This window comes from Nuphar pumila, chromosome 8, assembly GCF_984573655.1.
Source record: "Nuphar pumila chromosome 8, dmNupPumi1.hap1.1, whole genome shotgun sequence".
NCBI lineage: Eukaryota > Viridiplantae > Streptophyta > Magnoliopsida > Nymphaeales > Nymphaeaceae > Nuphar > Nuphar pumila.
In genome coordinates this window covers 121,737,663-121,756,966 of record NC_143256.1, presented here as the reverse complement: position 1 = coordinate 121,756,966, position 19,304 = coordinate 121,737,663, and the positions used below count along the sequence as shown (strand labels likewise).

The 19,304-nt window shown below is 38.0% G+C and overlaps 1 protein-coding gene across 2 annotated transcripts; it reads left to right on the top strand.

Annotated features, from left to right (window-relative positions):
* Nucleotides 1-5,766: 5,766 nt before the first annotated feature.
* Nucleotides 5,767-18,404, top strand: LOC149830480 (uncharacterized). Of its 2 annotated transcripts, none has more exons than XM_090016542.1 (3): nucleotides 5,767-9,040; nucleotides 9,216-9,312; nucleotides 16,481-17,024. In XM_090016542.1, the coding sequence occupies exon 1, from the start codon at nucleotides 6,024-6,026 to the stop codon at nucleotides 8,874-8,876; it is 2,853 nt and encodes a 950-aa protein (XP_089872668.1). In that variant the 5' UTR covers nucleotides 5,767-6,023; the 3' UTR covers nucleotides 8,877-9,040; nucleotides 9,216-9,312; nucleotides 16,481-17,024. The 2 variants fall into 2 exon arrangements, with proteins under 2 accessions (XP_089872668.1, XP_089872669.1); XM_090016543.1 differs by lacking the exon at nucleotides 16,481-17,024 and adding an exon at nucleotides 18,199-18,404 and having other exon boundaries at nucleotides 5,797-9,040.
* The last annotated feature ends 900 nt before the right edge of the window (nucleotides 18,405-19,304 follow it).

Below are 19,304 nucleotides of genomic sequence, written 5' to 3'. Positions count from 1 at the left end.
TGGAATTTTTAAAATATGCCAAGGTTTGCTTTTTATTGAAGAAAAAATAAACTATCCACTTTTGTGGAATAACTTCACTGGTAGATCTTTTCATGTTGTCTTTTGTAAAAATATTGCTCAGAGTGCTATCCTCTCCTCTTCCACAAGTTACATTCATTGAACATGAAATGCATACCAAACCGAGAGTGTTAAACCTTCTAGCTCCTTATTTTGGAAATCCCAGTTTTGCATGTTAGTTCTACTAATTCCTGTAAACTCCTTGTCTCCATTCTATTTTATTTTCTTGTTCTGATTCACTGCTCAAGTGCAATCTTCTCAATGATTCACACAACAAATTTATCAATTCATGTCATTTTGCACTGTCATTCACTATATATATATATATATATATATATATATATATATATATATATATATATATATATATATATATATATATATATATATATATATATATATATATATATATATATATATATATATATCAGCTACCCCTTTCTCTCTCTCTCGGGAGCCCTTTGCTCACAGGACTCTCTCTCTCTCTCTCTCTCTCTCTCTCTGCTGCCAGAGCTATCCCACCTTGTCGGAGCAGCCCTACCTCGCACCCTGCCACCCCCACCTTGCCCCCCTACCGTCCCACCTTGTTGGAGCCCCACCTCGTCCCTTGCCGTCCCACATCGATGAACCCCCTGCATCACCTCATCTCTGCAGGAGCAACTTGCATGCAGGTTCTCCTACCCCAGGGGCCCATCTCACCTCAAATGGGCTCAAGCGAGGACTCACCTCAGGCTATGAGCCTGAGGCAAGCCCGGCTCAGGCGAAGCCTCACCTCAGGCCATGAGCTTGAGGCAAGGCAAGCTCAGGCGAGGTTCGCCGCCGATAGCCCGGGCTCAACCTCATCGGCCATCGCCGGGGCATACAGCGTGAAGAAGAAGAAGAAGAAGAAGAAGAAGAAGAAGAAGAAGAAGAAGAAGAAGAAGAAGTGATTACCTGCGCGTCGCCGGGCGGTGGCGGGAGGTTGACGGGGAGCGGCAGCTGGCGAGCGGTGGACGGGGAGCGGCGGCGGCCGGACGGTGGCGAGAGCCGACGGGCGGCGGGCGGGAGCAATACAGCGAAACAGGGAAAAGAGAAAGAGGGATGAGATTAGGGATTTACGCGACATTTAGCGACGGCTTAGCGACAGAATGTTTCTGTCGCTAAGCCGTCGCTAAATCAAAATACAAAAAAGCGACGGAATATATTCTGTCTCTACGCCGTCGCTAATTAGAGACGGATTAGCGACGACAGAGTTTCCTCTCTAAATCCATCGCTAAAATGGTGTTCTTGTAATAAAAAGTAGCGATAAAAAATGCAGTCGCTAATCCATCGCTAAGTAGCGACAGATTAGCGATAAAAGTTGTTTCCTCGCTAATTCGTCGCGAATTAGCGACAGATTCTATCTCTAGCTAATCTGTCGCTAATTAGCGACGGAAAAAATCTGTCGCTAATTTCCGTCGCTAATTAACAATTTTCTTGTAGTGTCTCGCCTTACTGTTTTCTTCTTCTATTTTTTTTTGTTGTCATCGAACTATGGCTCAGCCTAGCCAAGCATTGTCCATTTCAATTCTGTTTCTGCTAACCGTCGTATGTAGGATCTTTCCAAGGTAGGGAAAATACGAGAAACCCATACAAGTTGTTTTGTATTATTTCATGCTAAGGGTTTTAGTTACGTAGGTTCTTTAAGCTTAAAGATGTTATGCATGCTTAATGCATATATACATATTTTTATTATGCATTTGGGATTATTTTGCATATTAGATAAATGTCTAAAGGTTCTATATTCATGCCAATAAGATTTATGAGCTTTACGTATGCTAAAATATGTGTTTTCTTACTGTTTATGAATTTTGAAGACACAGAAGTAAACCCTTGTTGAGTAGGAGTCAACCCCTTACAAACTTCACCTTTATTTAAGTGGTAGGAAGTTACAAGAGTCTACCTCTACTATGTAGGAGCTGACTCCTGCTACTATATATACTTGGGGAAGCTTGAGGGTCGACCCTTGCTACTTACTAGCCTGGGTGTTGACACCCTCCTAAAGAGTCGACCCCTGCACAAAGAGTTCGATCCCACCCAAGCATTGTTCGTTTCACTTCTCTTCCCACTAACTGTCATATGTAGGATCTTTCCAAGGTAGGGAAAATATGAGAAACACATACAAATTGTTTTGTATTATTTCATGCTAAGGGTTTTAGTTTAGTAGGTTCTTTAAGCTTAAAGATAATTTGCATGCTCAATATGCATATACATGTTATTATGTATTTATGCTTATTATGCATGTTAGATAAATGTGTAAAAGTTCTATACACATACCAATAAGATTTTTGTGTGTTACGTCTGTCAAAATCCATATTTTCTTATTGTTTATCAATTTTTAAGACACATAAGTCGACCCCTGTTGAGTAGGAGTCACCCCTCTATAGTCTTCACCTTTATTTAAGTGGAAAGAAAGCACAAGAGTCGACTCTTACTACTGTACACACTTGGGGAGGCTCGAGGGTCGACCCCTGTTAAGAAGGAATCGACTCCTACTACTTACTAGCTTGGGTGTTGAGACCCCCCCCCCAAGAGTCGACCCTTGCAAAGTGTGGGTCAACCCTTTATGTTTAAAGAGTCAATTCCTGATATTGAAATGTTGATCCTTATGAATAAAATGGACCTCAAGACTCATATGAATTGACCCTATGTTTTGAGGAGTCGATTCTTGGGCCCTAGAAAGTAATCCTTAGTGGTTTTAAGCACGAGTAAAGGTTGTTTAGCATGTGATTCAAGTATATCAACCCGAGAAAAAAGGTTAGGAGACCTGTGTGTGCTATGATTTCGACTATTATGCCTGCTTGGTGATTCAAGTTGGGACCCATTTCTTGTCAAATAAACGAGTCTGCAAACATAGATGTATAGTATGATATATTATCAACTGTTAATTTTGGCATGCAAGCATGATATTGAAATTATGCAAATAAATGAGATGCTACTGCATGATATGCAATGCATGTTGGAATACCATGAATGTGTGCTATCTGATTATAATGTGACATATGATATACAACCACAATATGGGAAAATGGCCATAATATACCTAATGTTGTACAATGTCATCAGCGAGTCATACATGCACCTACCTGATTGCTCATAAATGGAGCATATGGCTCAATAGAGTTATTGTGAAACCATAGGTAATTACAAAGGTATAGTTGGCATGTAAATTACTGTTTTGTATTGTAAGACATCGAGGCATGCTTGTATGTTTGGTTGCTCGCAATTAACTGATGGTTTATGACAACTCATGAGGTGCGATAATGCACCAAGTTATGAAAAATCACGCACACACACTTAAATTTGGAGATTGCCTTCACAAGAAAGATGCTAAATCAGTTTAAATAAACCATAGCATATTGAATGGGTTAAATCGATACACAAAACCTTAAGAACCTAGCTAGAAGAGGTAGATTATGCATAGATATGACATATGTTGTAATGATGCAATCCATTAATAAATATGACTCATTGACACATTCATAGTTGTCCTAGGTGTTAGGCAGGGCTACCATTATTTGTCCTAGGTGTTACATCCCACTACTTTGCGGATGTATCTTTATTTTTACCTGCCTTTGGGGATTTCTCTCTTGGTTATTACATTATCCTTTTTGCAGCAGATTCAGCTAGTCATTCGAAGTACTAAAATACTTGACATAATAAACTCTTGGATAGTCTCAGTCAGTCTTTACGTTTTTGTTCTGCAAGTACCCACAATTACTGTTCACACAATTACTTGCAATAGAGACTTAATGTTCACACAATTACTTGCAATAGAAAACATGTTTATTTATACAAATCATTAAATTGTATACTTGCAAGTTTTATAAAGTAATGACACCTCTGATCAACCACTTGTGACATCTTAGTTCAGAGAGGTAGGCATTCTGGCAGGTGTTTATGTCATCCTGAAGATGTATGAAGGGCATATTGATTTTATAATTGTATCCAGGTTATATTACTTATTTAACATGTATGATATAACTCTTTACAACTGTTTTAGGTCTTTGTATCTACTAGACGATGAGTCTGACAGATTATATCCTAACCTGTTTAGGTGATGAGTAGTTCAAGTTGTGATGGACGGGACGGACAACGACCTGAACCAGTTTCTTTTTTTGCTTTCTTGAAAATTTTGGCATGTCTATATTAAGAATCCTTTAAAGGTTTTCAACTATTTACTTTGTCAAGAAAAGAATGAATGGTTTGCAATAATAAGATATTTTTCATAAAGGTAGTACTTGAATCTTTTAACTCATGTGGTTTTCATTGATTACTCTTAGATTACAAAAATTTTAAAATTTTCCAGGTTAAAGATGAGAAACACAATCTAAAGGCTGATAAATGAGATATATGCTGAACACATTCATGGGGTCCTATTTGGTCAAAACAACCCACCCTATTTTTAACACACATACATATAAAACAATATCCAGATAGGTTTAACTTTATATGAATTCAACCTTATGAAAATGATTAAAATATCATCAAATAATAATATTTTTGAAAATACAAGTTTATTTTTTTGGGGGCATTATAAGTCTTTTGAATTAGGAGGAAATTGAAAAGTAAAACACATTTTCTAAAAAAGTAATTTTATGAAGCTATCAAAGTTACCTTTTTGACTTAAAAAAACAACCTTTTATTTTTAAAAAATGTTATTTTTAGTATGTTTTAATCATTTTCATAAGGTTGAATCCATCCAATGTTAAACTTAACTTGTTTAATGGTAGATTAACCCCATTTAAAAATATGATGTAAAAAATTATTTTTTAATAGGTGCACTTTAGTGCAATGTCCGAACAATTTATTTCTGTTTTTATCTAAATATATTGTAATATTTATTTTTGTGTATCCAAACATGTTTCTGTCAGCAAATGGTTCATGATAGATCTATCGTTAAGGTCAAATCTAAATTTGAATTGCATGAGTGTCAAAATTCTACTCATCGACACCAAATATGCGGCATCACTTGGGCACTAAAGACTGATAATATATTATGGTTATGTCAGCAGATCACAGGTTCACAATCAGTTATTGAATAAGGGATTTGGGTTCAAATCTATGGGCCGCAAACACAGAACATGACTAGTTGAGAAATAAAAAGTATACAAGCACAAGGTTAGGCAGTCAATTTGGATATTTTAAAACAAATGTTACCAAGTTGGATTTGAGTTCAATCAAGTGGCATCCACTGATCAGACCGATCCAATTGGTTCCATGATCCGGTTAATCATTGTATTAATATATGTTTTATACATGTATTTTATATTACATATACTATATATATATTATTAAAATTTAAAAAATACATTAAAAACAAATTTTGTTTTTTAGAATGTGAGCTCGGCTCGTTTTCCAGCTCTACCTGTGACCTGCTTTGAAGCAAGTGGGCATCAACTCTCAACTAGGCACCACATTCTCTTCCTCCACTTTTTCAGGGTTACAAATACTTGAGAAAATGTTTGGGTCGAGCTCTTATTCTCAGAAACCTGAGAAAGTGGTGCTTTCTCATATGAATGGAACAGTGCTTGAGTCGAGCTCTTATTCTCAGAAACCTGAGAAAGTGGTGCTTTCTCATGTGCATGAAAACGCGTTCAATTTTTTTTGCATTCCTTCACGTTTAGGGCATCTCAACGCCCCAAGACTCCCTCTCGTCTCTTTCCTCCGTCTCATCGTTGACCCTTTTGTAGGCCACACCTCCCGAATTGGGTCGGTGTTTAGGGTCTTTGAAGGGGCTGCGGCTCCCTTTGTAAGGGGTTGCCCTTCTTTCCGTGGACCTTCAATGGCTACGTTTCCCTGGTGCAATGAGGAAGCATCCAGTGGAGACGAACCGATAGAAAGAGAGATACCCACTTGGAGGAATCGTGAGATTGTTGCATATTCGTCATCAAAACCATCTTTTGGTGGTAGAAGAAGACGACCCACATGAATCATCAGACTCCGATATGTCCAGGCAGGTGTTCTGTACTCCTTCCTTCCGGTTTTTCTTCGATTTCCTGAGACACCCTTCAGGATTTTCTCTCACCAGGAGGAGTTCTGTGGTCGGTTTTCAACGATCGTTGAAACCATTCTCCTCTGATTCCAGTTGCTTCTCTGATCCTGCACCCTCTTGTTCTAATGATATCGATGAGTCTGTTAGTCAAGAACGCAAGAATCAGTGGGAGTTTGTGGATCTGGTTGGTAGAGTTTGCGGAATACTTCGCGAATTTAGTTGGAGAGATAGCCCCGAGCTGAAGAAGATCGTCCTTAGGTTGACCCCACGCCATGTCTCAAAAGTTCTAGAGATTCACAAAGATGCGAAGTCCGCGCTTCAATTCTTCTATTGGGTCGGTCGGCGACCGGGTTACCGGCACGATTTAGATTGCTTCTTCGCGTTATTGAATCTGTTGATCAGGGAACGGCTGTCTAAACAAGGGGGTCATATGCTGATTTTGATGATCAAGGCGTGTGTGAGCGAGGATGAGATCTTGAGGGTTGTTAGTTTTCTGAATGAGATCGAGCTGACGGGTTTCAGAGTCGCCATTGAAGGGTACAATACGCTTTTGATTCAATTGGGGAGGTTTGGATCGGTTTCTGTTTCGCAGAATGTGTATGCTCGGCTGTTGAGTCGTGGGCTGAGACCGACGCTGTTGACGTTCAATACCATGATCAACATTCTGTGCAAGAAGGGGAAGGTGAAAGAGGCAATGGTGTTTTATGGACGGATTCTCGAAGCTGATTATCGGCCTGACACCTTCACTTACACATCTTTGATTCTAGGCCATTGTAGGAATAACAATCTGGAAGCGGCTTTCGGATTGTTGAGGCGTATGATTGAGGAGGGAAACGAACCTAATTCAGTGACTTATTCAACTCTCATTAACGGTCTATGCGCTGAGGGGAGGACGGACGAGGCATTGAATCTTCTTGAGCAGATGATAGAGAAAGGATGTGAGCCCACTGTTTATACGTATACTGTTCCTGTAACTTGTCTTTGCGCTTCTGGTCGCGTCAGCGATGCAATTTCTCTAGTTGATGATATGAGGAAGCGGGGATGCAAACCAAATGTGCAGACTTACACAGCACTTATTAGTGGCTTGTGTACTGCGAATCAACTCAAAGTGGCATGTGGTTTATTTCTGCAGATGTTCCGTGAAGGCGTTCTTCCTAATACTATCACCTATAATGCTTTAATAGATGGACTCTGTACTGAAGGCAGGCTGCTACCTGCATTGGATCTTGTCAAGGGAATGGAGAAGCATGGTCATGTGCCAAATACTCAAACTTACAATGAAATAATCAAGGGATTTTGTGTAGTTCATAAGTTGGAAAAGGCAATGGTTGTTTTCAATAGAATGATGAAGGTAGGGCCTTCTCCCACACCGGTAACATACAACACACTCATCAATGAATACTGTGAAAGAGGTGAGCTCAATAATGCTATGAGGCTATTTGAACTGATGAAGGGGTGTGGATGTCTACCTGACGAATGGACCTATACTGAACTAATTTGTGGATTTTGCAAATGGGGCAAAGTGGAAAGGGCTTTTGATATGTTTGAAGAAATGTGTCATATTGGTTTGAACCCAAACGAGATAACCTTTACTGCATTGATTGATGGCCACTGTAAGAATGGAAGATTAGATATTGGACTTCCTTTAATGGATAGAATGACCCAGTATGGTTGTGAACCAAATGTTTATACATATAGTGTTATCATTAATGGACTTTGCAATGAAAACAGGGTACTTGAAGCAAAGAAGCAATTTGATAAGATGGTTGACTGTGGATTACTCCCAAATGTTGTAACTTATTCTGCACTTGTTTATGGTCTTTGTAAGGAAGGCGATACATATGGTGCATTTAAACTTGTTGATGAAATGGTCAAGCAGAACTGCCGACCAAATCTACATACTTATGGTGCTCTTGCATATGGTCTATGCCAAGAAGGAAAAGCTGAGGAGGCAGAGAGATTGGTTGATAAAATCAAAGAAGAGGGATTGGATCCTGATCATGTGATTTATACCTCAATAATTAATGGTTATGTGGCATTGGGAAGATTAGATCGTGCCTTTTCTGTTTTGTCACAAATGGTCGATGCAGGTTGTGAACCCAGTTATCGAACTTATGTTGCATTGGCAAAGGGGCTGCAAAATGAGAACAAATTGCAAGAGCGGAAATGGGTGGTTCCACTCGAGGAATCTGATGGTTTTGATACACTGGAGAATGGACTGAGTGTCAACTTATTCTCTTGTCTCTTGGCCAAGTTATTGGAAAAGGGGTATGAGCCTACTGTCGGTACCTACAGTGTTCTGGTGGGTGGGATGTGTAGAGAAGGCAGGGTACATGAAGCAAATCAATTAGTCAGCCACATGAAGAGTAGAGACTTGAGTCCCAACAAATCAATATATACCTCTTTGCTGGCTTCATACTGTAAAGAATTGAATGCTGACCGTGCAGTAGAAGTCTTCAATCTGATGGTTGTTGAAGGTTTTGAACTGAGTTTGGCTGCTTTTAAGGCTTTGATATGTGCTCTTGCTGAAGTAAGCAGAGTAGAAGAGGCTCAGAGTGTATTTGAGCATATGCTCAAGCATCAATGGAGTCCAGATGATGTCATCTGGACATTGCTAATTGATGGTTTACTGAAGGCTGGAAAATCAGAAATGTGTATGAAATTTCTTCATATCCTGGAAACTAGTGGCAATGCTCCCAGTTTCCAGACATATGTAATTTTGGCGCGAGAGTTGTCCATGAATGCCAAGCCTATTGAAACAGATATTCTTGCAGATAAGTTGGGTGTCAAGGATCAAGATGGTTGAAGTTCTCTTTGCAATTGTCTACCTAGGCTTCCAGCCTTGAGAATGTTGGTTTACATGCTTACTGGTTCCAGTCAAGCATGTCACACATCTTGAGCATGATCCATGACCTGGAGGTTGCAGAGGCTACATTTGCAATCAACAAGTAACACCATTATCAATCAGTGGTAAGAAGCAGTATATTCTAGAGCTTCTATTATTGATTCAATTACTTTAGCATGGCTTCGTCTAGGTCATCTAGTTCTTTTCTTTTCTAGTGGAGTTGTTTCTGGTATATGATCAAATAATGATTTTGCACTTCTTGACCAATACTGATCCTTTATTCTACATGCCTTTTTCCAGCTTAATCACATTACTAGTTGCAGCATCTGGCAGTTGAGATGAATAAGCACCACCCAATCTTTGTCATTGATACGACAGAACATGTATATTCATACAGGTAAGATTTGAATGCTTTGAACTACTGCTATTTCATTTAGAAGGCTTTTAGAATGCAAAAATTTATTCTTAAGGTCAGTTGTTAATTTTATGACACTGAAATGTTGGTCAAAATTCGTAAGTTCAGAATATTAGTTAATCTTCTAATATGATTCAGTGTGTTAACTATTTAAAATAAGGCTTGTTAATGATTGGCAACTAGGCAATAGGATAACAATATAAAGTCAAAGTTCAGCAACAGAGTTCTTTTCATGCTTGGGATGCTGGTGAACTACTGTTACTACCAGGATTATTGCTATTTTACAATGAACTTTTCAGTATATTATATATGATATTATTCATTTGTTCGCCCAATGATACACTAAATACTTTGGAACCATGCTGGATTGCTGCTTGGACTTAGATCCATGTTGGAAATATCCAAATTATTTGTATTATTCTGACCTAATAAGCCTATTGGACCCACTAGATGGGACTAGATCTGCTTCTTCAGATGCGGTTAGATTGGGCGTTGGTCACATTTTGAGCCATTGCTATCCATTGCATGAAGAATACTGGAAGCATGGTAGGCATTATGTGTCAATAACATATTCATTTGGTATTGTATGATGAGGCTCTCTTGAACCTAAAGTGCTAGATGTGGCAAAACATGCACTTAGTAAAACTAGGGAAGCCTTTAACTGAAACTTATAAAAAGAAGCTATTGAATATTGGGCAAACTTCCTTTTTTTTTTGCAGCACCAAAAAGAATTATTTTAATTTTCCCATAGTGTCATGAGATGTCATGTTGGGATGGGGATAAGGACGGAAGATGGGAGTCAACATTCCATATCAAACAAGAGTTACAAAGACCTTACTTGAAGTCACCATATTCTGAGTGTCCTAATACACCTATGCATGTTGGCTTCCTAATATTGATCCAATTTCCTACCTTGTCCTGACTGAGTGAATGTAATGTATGACCATGTAAGCATCATTCCTTTTCTTTGGATCAGACTGTTTCTATCTTTCTAAATGAAAAGGTAGCATATCCACCACCTCCACATATTGTTCCATCTTTTGCTAAATCTTGCTAGGAAGCTAAGAGAAGATCATGATAACTTGTGAAACAAGCTTGTTCATAAGTCATCTTATGCTAAGCAAGTGCAATAAGCCCATCAAAGATGGCCATGCACAAGCAAATGCATCAATTTCTCAGAATCTAATCAAAGTATGCTTCTTCCAGTATTAAGAGGCATATGAAAGATGATAGCCAACCAAAAGATTTTGCTCTGAATGGCGGTGGTTCCCAAAATCCTCTTTTTGGCAAGGGGATGGCCATAAATTCCAATAGAAATGAATTGATCGAACTAATGAAGAATTTATCCTTTTTTCCTTTTTCGAAATTGTTTGATCTGGAGTTTAACTTAGGGCATTGTGGCCCTCAAGCGCTCCATGAGGCTGTTGCTTCTTCCTCTTTCTCTTCCACATCCTTGGGGTACCACCATCATTTTTTAATCTTTTGAGCAGCATCTATTGGTAGATCAATTCTTTAAATAGGTCAATTTAGATAACCTTCTGAATTGATTGGCAAGAGGTTTGTATGAAATATTATGGTCTTTTCAAAAGTGAAAGATTTCTCTTCTCCATTCCCAACTTGGTGTGTTTGCATCTGGAAAGGTGGTAAAGCATGTTCTTCAACCTTTCACAACAAGGATACCCTATTAGTTTCTGTTTTTCTCCCATTGGCAAGGTATGCCTCCCAAGGTATACTTGTGCTTTATGATTGTGCCTGCCAATGCATACCTTTGGTTTATGACTTTATTTCGTCACTTATCTTTGTCTTTTGCAATAGGCTGTTACCACTTCATGAGCATTGCCTTGTTTTTATTTGGTTAAGTCAGTGCATTCATAGGCCCCCTTCTCTGATGATAAGTGTAACTAGACTCTGACCTTCTAGTCATAGTTTCCAGTACCGTGCTCTTCCATATGAATGCCCTACCACTTGCCTGATACTCTAATCTGCATTCTTTGTCATCTTTTATCTATACAATTGATAGTTTGGAGTTGTGAGATTTTTTGAGCTGTTAGAAGTTGCTACATTTTCAGGTGGAGGTGGAAGTAAATGAGCTAAGCAGAACATGGTGATAAGAAGCTTGCTTACTATGCTTCTTGGGACAGTTCAACTTCATAACCTTGTTCTTTTTAATAGAGGTACTAAGCTATGAGTAATGGATACTCTGAAAAACTGCAGTGAGGATTCAATGGACCAAATTTGGCTGAATGGGAATGATCATTGTAGTATAAGTCCTTGGATAAGAAACTGGAAGGCAGACTTCAGCTAACTGTTTCCCTCCATCAACTTTGCAGTATTATCATCAAAGGTGAAAGTGAACTACTGATAGAGACTGGTATCTCTAGCCTGCTCAACCTATGGTCACAATCCCATCAGACATTGAAACATACTTTGTGCATCATAGATTTTTAATTAATGTGAAGGGAAACAGTAAATTATTTGAAATGAGAGGAAGATCATATTGTAATGTTCATGAATCATCATATTTACTATCTATTTGATTTCTAAAACATGACATGCTTGATAATGCATTAGTGAAAGAATATGGGATGTGTAGATCTTTGAAGGTTTATGTACTGCTCATATCAGCTATTTGGACTTATCAGCTATTGGCTTTAGTTCATTTTCATGATTAAAAAAGACAAGGAGAAGAACCTGATAGCACATTTGAAGATTCAAATGGATACCTGTATCTCATGGACATAATCACGATCAATGTTGTCATGGGTGCAAGACGTAGGTAGGCTGTAACACTTTTATTAAAGTAGATGCAGAATACGTTTAGTGATCTATATTATCAAACATATTCACAAATATCGCCGAGATTTTGAAAATCTCGCGATATAAACAACTGCGATAATCCTGACTATATTGCGAGATTTTCAAAATATCGTTTATCTTTAATTTATTGCATTTTTATGGCAGCTGGTAAGCAATCTAACTGCCATCATTTTATTTTATTTTTAAAGCAATGTCATTTCTGTGCCCCCCACAAACAAGAATCCCAAGAATTCTACTGACATGGAATCACGTGGACCCACATGCAGAGCAGCCTTTGTTGGGATATGGAAAAGATAGGGGGATCAACCCTCTTAAATAGAGGTGGGAGGGACGGTAGTTCCCCCCTCCTCTTCGATATGGGACTATTCTGTAGCCTCATTGTCATGTATACTACAAAACAGCTCCTTTATACTTTATAAACCACCCCACATTCCACTTCAACGTCTTTGGTTTATTTATTCATATTTATGTGTTTGTATTAGCTTAATACCTTATAACCCACTTATACACTAGAATATGTATTTTTCATGAGTTTTTATATTTGTTATATATTTTTCATAACATTTTTTTGAAAACCGATATTTTCGGGCTGGACAATGGGTGGGCTTGACCGGGTTTTTGACGGGCTGGGCCTGGTCAAGTCTGACCCGTTGACCAATCGGGCGGGCCCGAGTCTAATACAAACCCACAGCCCGCCCATTTGACCCATGGGACTAATTCGGGTCAGGCCGGGCTGAGTTAGAAGTGATCTTGTATTCACATATTCCGCATTAATCTCCTTCAATGCATAGATTTTTTTTAGTAAAATACAAAAAAAAATTGAAACTCAAGATAAATACAATTTTTAAAATACATACTTGACCGTGTGTGTGTGTGTGTGTGTGTGTGTGTGTCTATATATATATATATAAGAAGCCCACGGGCCAGCCCGACCTGACCCGCTATCTTGTCTCGACTGGTTTAAGCCCATTTCGGGTTGGGCTTTCATTCAAAAACTAGGCCCAAGCCCGACCCATTCGGTTTGGGATTTCATTCAAAAACTAGGCCCAAGTCCGACCCGTTCGGGCTGGGCTACGGGCTGCCTACCCCATTGTCCAGCCCTATGGTATTTTCTGATAAAAACAAAAAATTTCAAAATTGCCCAAGATGTTTCGTCGTCGAGAAATTGCCAAGAACGACATTTGTGACTATGTTATGAAACATATAGCAATCTATTCAATAAATGTGTATGTCCTGAGCAGCAAGTACAAATCACCAAGTGAAAACACGAGATCATTGAGCCATAATAATCAAGTTTTGTTGTTGACATCACGATCACCAATATAGATGATATTTTGAAATATCACGAGAACTACTGATATTTTAAGGTAGCCGACATTAAAGGGAATATCTCGTGATATTTTCAAAATATCGTCAGAAAACAAAATATCGTGATAATATCATGATATTTTTGGGAAAAAAATATTTTTTAATATTTTAAGTTTGCATTTCTATTTTTTGTTTCTTTTATATTTTTAAAACCTTTAAAACTTGTTTTTTTATATTTTTGAAAGAAAAATAGTGTAAAACTTATTATTTTCTTATCTTTTTGGTTAATATTTATATTTTTTCAAATTTTTAAGCTCTCGAGATTTTTCAACTTTTGAAAATCTGTCCGAGAAATACCCTCGCTAAGATAATTCCTTGAACGATATAGGTGACTATGGTTGACATATTATACAAAGAAGCTGTACTGTCAAAAGTAGCTTAGTCAGCTAGGAGCCTAGCTGGGTGCAGACCTGGCACCTAATTGCAGGCTTCTAGTTGGTCAACACCTAGTTGACTGACTAGTCTTGCCTAGGTCAAATGGTCCACTGACTAGTCAACCTTGCCTAATTGGTGGATAGAAAGAAGTTTATGTAATTTCTCTATTATGAAATTTAAGTTCTTTATGATACATTACGAGCTTAGGATATGTTAATTGATAATCATCTTGCTGATTAATTTCATGCTACTGGGTTTATCAATTTATTATATTTTTTTCTTATAACTTTTTTTTTTGGTCCTGACTAGACTTGCCTATGCACCAACTAGGCCTTTTAGGGCCCCAGCACCTAGGTGTCAACTAGCACTCTTGACTACATACCAAGCAAGAAGCAACAAAATCAAGACAAGAGCATAGAAAACATGGAGGAAATGATCTACACAGTGTTGACCCTGTCCATCACCTATTTGACCTTATCCATGAAGTGTCATGGAACCTGGATAAAGGAAGGTTAAGCATGATATTTGTGACATACATGGACCTAACAATACTAGTATTATTCTCATTGCTGTGGGATGCTGAAGATGATTTAAATGAGCATGAACACTGTGAAAGTTTCCTCTCTTTGTTGAATCCTACTTGGTCAACAAAGTTGGTTGACTCAATTATCGTGTATCTACCACTATAGTTCCATCTTTTAGGTTAAATACACATTGTCGACATTGTGTGAAGGAATTGTAGTGATAGAGTTTTATTTGTTTATTTGTATATGAATGCATTCTGACCTTAACTTTCAATAAGGTATTGCATTCTAGATTTTCTAATTATTATTGTTTACTATTTTAGATTTGTGATATTGTTTCTATATTGGAAACCTTGATTAGTTTATGAATATCATGAATTCCCACTAAATTTTTATTCCATGATCGTCAATTGTGGATCACTGGATTGAATAGTTTATGGGTAGTAGTTATTAGTTGATTGTGATGTTTGATATATCCTTTTAGTCAATCATAAATTTCATGAATCTACATTAATCTCTAAATGTTACATAAATGTTGATTTTTCAATGTCATAATGATGTAGGAGCGGGAGCGAGATACTACTGGGTCCTTAGGGTCCATTTGGATCCATCTTAATTATTTATGTTTTCTTTTATTATGCTAGTTAGATTTGGGTTTTTGGATCTTGTTCAGATCTTAGTTGAGTTTTGGATCTATCTCGGATCCGTAGTAGGATTAGGGTTTCTAGGGTCGTTCTGGGTTTGCGATATATATTCATTGTAAAGAGAAAAAGGGGAAGTTGATGAATGAAAAAAATCTTATTTTCGTTGAATTTATGCAATTTATTTCAGTATTTCCTGTTTTCCTTGGTTTTCGTGTGTAGGAGTAACATGACAGTTTTCTCGTAAATCGAGCTCTCTCGATTTACATCACATAGGCACTTCTGCAAACGTATACAAATGTACTCTTTATACCAATATTTTTTTACTGCTTTATGTAAAATAAAAGTTCGTAAAATCTGTCTGACTTTTGACTTGAGGTCAAGTTAGTCAAGTCACGAGTTGCAGGATTTTTAACCTTGGTAAAAAGATATTTTCTGACTTTTTTGGAGGATCAGGTTCCTGGTTTATCTGACTAGTGCTACTCTTGAACTCCATCTTAAAGCTGTTAGTCCTATTTATATATAATCATTGACAATTACCTTTCTTCTTCTTCTTTTACTTTATGCGATTGGCAGATTATAAAAAGTCCTTAAGTCGTGTGATTACATTGGCATCCTTTGTCTTAAGCAGCAGAGTCATTCCTTTTTTCCCCTAAACATGATTTTCTATCTGTGGTTCTATCATTGCTTGCACTTTGTTCTCTGGTTCATTCAAACATTTAACCTACCATTAATCGGCCATAAACTTTCATGCCTTCAATAAATCCTTGGTAATATCTAAAATTATATGGCTATGTCACAGGGACTCGGCCAACTGGGTGCCGCACCCAACGCGTCGGGTGCGGCACCCGGTGCAGTCAACGCACCCAGGGTCATTTATGTTCAACTTTTGGACTATATATATATATATATATATATTTTCCGCACCCCCGCACCCAAGTTTTTTGAAAGTGCCGCACCCCCGCACCCGCACCCGCACCCGCACCCGCACCCGCACCCGCACCCGCACCCGCACCCGCACCCGCACCCATGTGACAGTTATATGGTATATTGATACAGAACAGAAACCGAAAGTCAAGTTCTCATCATGTCATGCTCGCAGTTGTACAAATCAGTTGTATATATTAGAATTAACAGTAAAGTTGAGGGAGACCTTGGATAGAGCTTTGATAGCTTTAGAGGTGGCAGCAGACAGCTGTCAACATTAGAGGATTTTTGGTTTGTTGCGTTGGTGGTTATTACATAATGCTTGGATAGCTAGTTTTCCTTCAAAGTTGATTCTCACTGAGGCCCAGTTATCAGGATACTATACTAGCAGCAGCTTTCATTAATGAAAATTGATGAATAGCGTATATTTGTCTTGTATTTTAGTTTCTTTCAAGAAGGTTTAGGATTAACTGCTATAGCTTCACTTTCATCTTGTAGATCACAAATATTCTACACTGAAGGTGTTCGACAGAGGCATGTTGAAGGCGCTTCATATAATCTGCACATGCTGATTCAGAATACAAAGTACCGCACGTTCTGTGCAAAATGATATGGCGCATGACTTTGGAGAGGCCAACATTACAATCACCATCATCATTGGAAATAAGCTGCACAAGTTATTGTCACCTTTACGGTGAAGGATTTGAACCAAATATCACTTGCCCAACCACAGAAGCTAACACCATTATGCCAACTCGATAGGCCGGCTGAGGGATAACCCCATGGGATTTGAACAGGAGACCCCTCGGTTAGGATATTGTGATCTAACCATCCAGCTACCTCATTTAACCCCAATGCCCAAATTATAACTTGGAAGCATCAACCATACAGTTAAACATCAATATGCACGTGGAGTAATATTCTTCTGTATATGCAAATTCTTTTTATATGTATCAGTTGACATTTTTGTTTGCATAATTATTATCATTAATTATTATTTGTTGAATATTTTTCAAATTTTGAAAATGGTGATGTGTTCTACATGTTCTCATGATTCCTGTACTTGCAAGAAGGGTCACAAAGAAGTGGGTCCTTTCTCCCTTCATATATATATATATATATATATATATATATAAAGGGCATTTTTATGCAGCAACACTGCAGGCCCTGTCCATCGCATGCTTCCTTGAGATGGGCGGTGGTCAGCCTGCTCCTGCTATTCAACATAACAAGTAACATGATACCAAAAAAAAAACCCCTAAAGAGGCAGACATTTCATCCCTCTTTTGGAGTGCAGAAAATGAGGTCACTCATTGCTTTTGTTCTCTACAAACAGAAAACACAGAAATGGGCTCAGGGTTTGCAGTTCACAATCTCTAAGGTGGGCATCTCTCTCTCTCTCTCTCTCCCCTTATATTTCCTACCAATTTATGTGCAAGTGAAGGAGTTGGAGCTGTTGTTGCTGGATTTGCTGCAAGTCAAATTGCAGTTTTTGGAGTGGAATAGACAGCCATGTTGGTTGATCGTACCATTTACACTCAATGCATGTGATTTATAATACCTAAATGTTGTAAGTAAAAACTACTTTGAATTCTAGATCCTTTTACAAACTGTGACCCATAGTGTGACTCATGCCCTTGGTGTACCAAGTTATGGTTTGCAGGTCGAAGTGGGAAAAAAATTATTTTGATCTTAACCATGTCATTAGGTCTGGTTTTTTTCCCAAAGGGACAGGTTGAAACAAGTAGAGAATTATTTGACATTCAATGGCTGTGCCTGACATTCTTTTGTACATGGACGTGATAATTTGCAGTTGTGTTTCACTGGCACTAGGTGTGGCTAGGTGCGTCTTTTATCGTTTTTTGCAATATTTCTAATGCAAACAGTTGATAGCTTTCAGTAATTGCTTGAGAAAGCTCCAGTCTCATCTCATGTGGATGAATACTACTGTTGTCTACATCAACTTCCTTCAAAGAGAGCTGTATGGTGGTTGATAAAGATCTTGTGCATGGCCTTTCAATTACTTGAGGGGGCACTGCAATGGTAGAGTTGCACTTTGCAGCCATACCTTGTTTGTTATAGATTGATATTCATACAGTGGTAAAAGCATGCATCAAGCGTCAGTTCATGTATACTTCGACATGGGTTAAACTCATATTTTTCTGTTTTAACTGGAAGTTAGGTTCTAATTCTTATTCTATCTTAAATTGTTGCAGATATAATAACGGGACCTGATCACAATAATGGACGTTCACGTGCCTTTAATCAGCTCACAACATTCAAACTTCTTCAGTCCATCCCAGCATCTATACAATGTTGGTTAGTTTCACAATCTTAGAGGGATGCAAGTTATTGAATCTGTCGTACATTAAAATGCAATTTTGTGTAATCTAGATGGTGGAATGATGGAGGTTAATGGAATTTGGTTATCCTTCCTTTCTTTTTGTTCATTTATTGTTTAATTTTTCCTATTTCGACTTGATCGATAAAGAATAGTGTCGCTGGTAGCCGGCCGGCGGGTTCAGGTACCAGGTCAATGTTGATTCGGGCTTGGAATATGAAAAAACATCGGCCCGACCTGCCTGCTCTGAGCCCGATTATTAATAAGTGTGTCCGGGATTGGGCCAAATCAGGTTGGCTCGATGTCTACCATAGTGACAAAAGTTAAAAGGAGATTTTGAAAATTTTCATAAATCTAGCATTTTTTTGGCAAAATCTTGGCAATAAAAATAAATTAAAAATATAAAAAAATATTTTTATAAGAAAATATAAATAAAACACATTTAAAAATAAAAATTCTCGTGATAAATATGTGCTAAAACCGTCATATTTAGTTTTACATACACTCGGTTTAGATTTTAGAATGTAGCCCACACTAAGGGAAGTAAATGAGTAGGATTCAGTTTTGGTGAAGGCAATATTGAATCTGCCATAAATTGGATGTAGCCGAATCAGATTTAGAGATGGATGTGGATATGGATGGGAAAGGTATTACCAATTCATAGTCTAATCATGTATAATGATTGGATACAAATTTTACACGTATTCAGTTTCAAATGTTAACTAGATCTGGATTTGGATGTAAATTTTTAAAGACCCAACCCAATCTGATCTGTTTAGTTTATTGGATATGGAATGCTTGCCAAATCTGGTTAAATAGTAATTGGTTGGTTAGATAATCAAACCAAACCTGAATGACCGACATCCCTACACACCAGTGGATTCATCAGTTGCCTTAGGCGTCTGCGTGTGATAACCAAGCACACAATGAAAGTGCTTTGAAAACCTGTAGAAATTAATGCAGGTGCTAATAAGGTAGCGT

Bases quoted from the DNA above. Each gene is read 5' to 3' on its own strand.
- LOC149830480 (XM_090016543.1), top strand. From the start codon at position 6,024: ATGTCCAGGCAGGTGTTCTGTACTCCTTCCTTCCGGTTTTTCTTCGAT.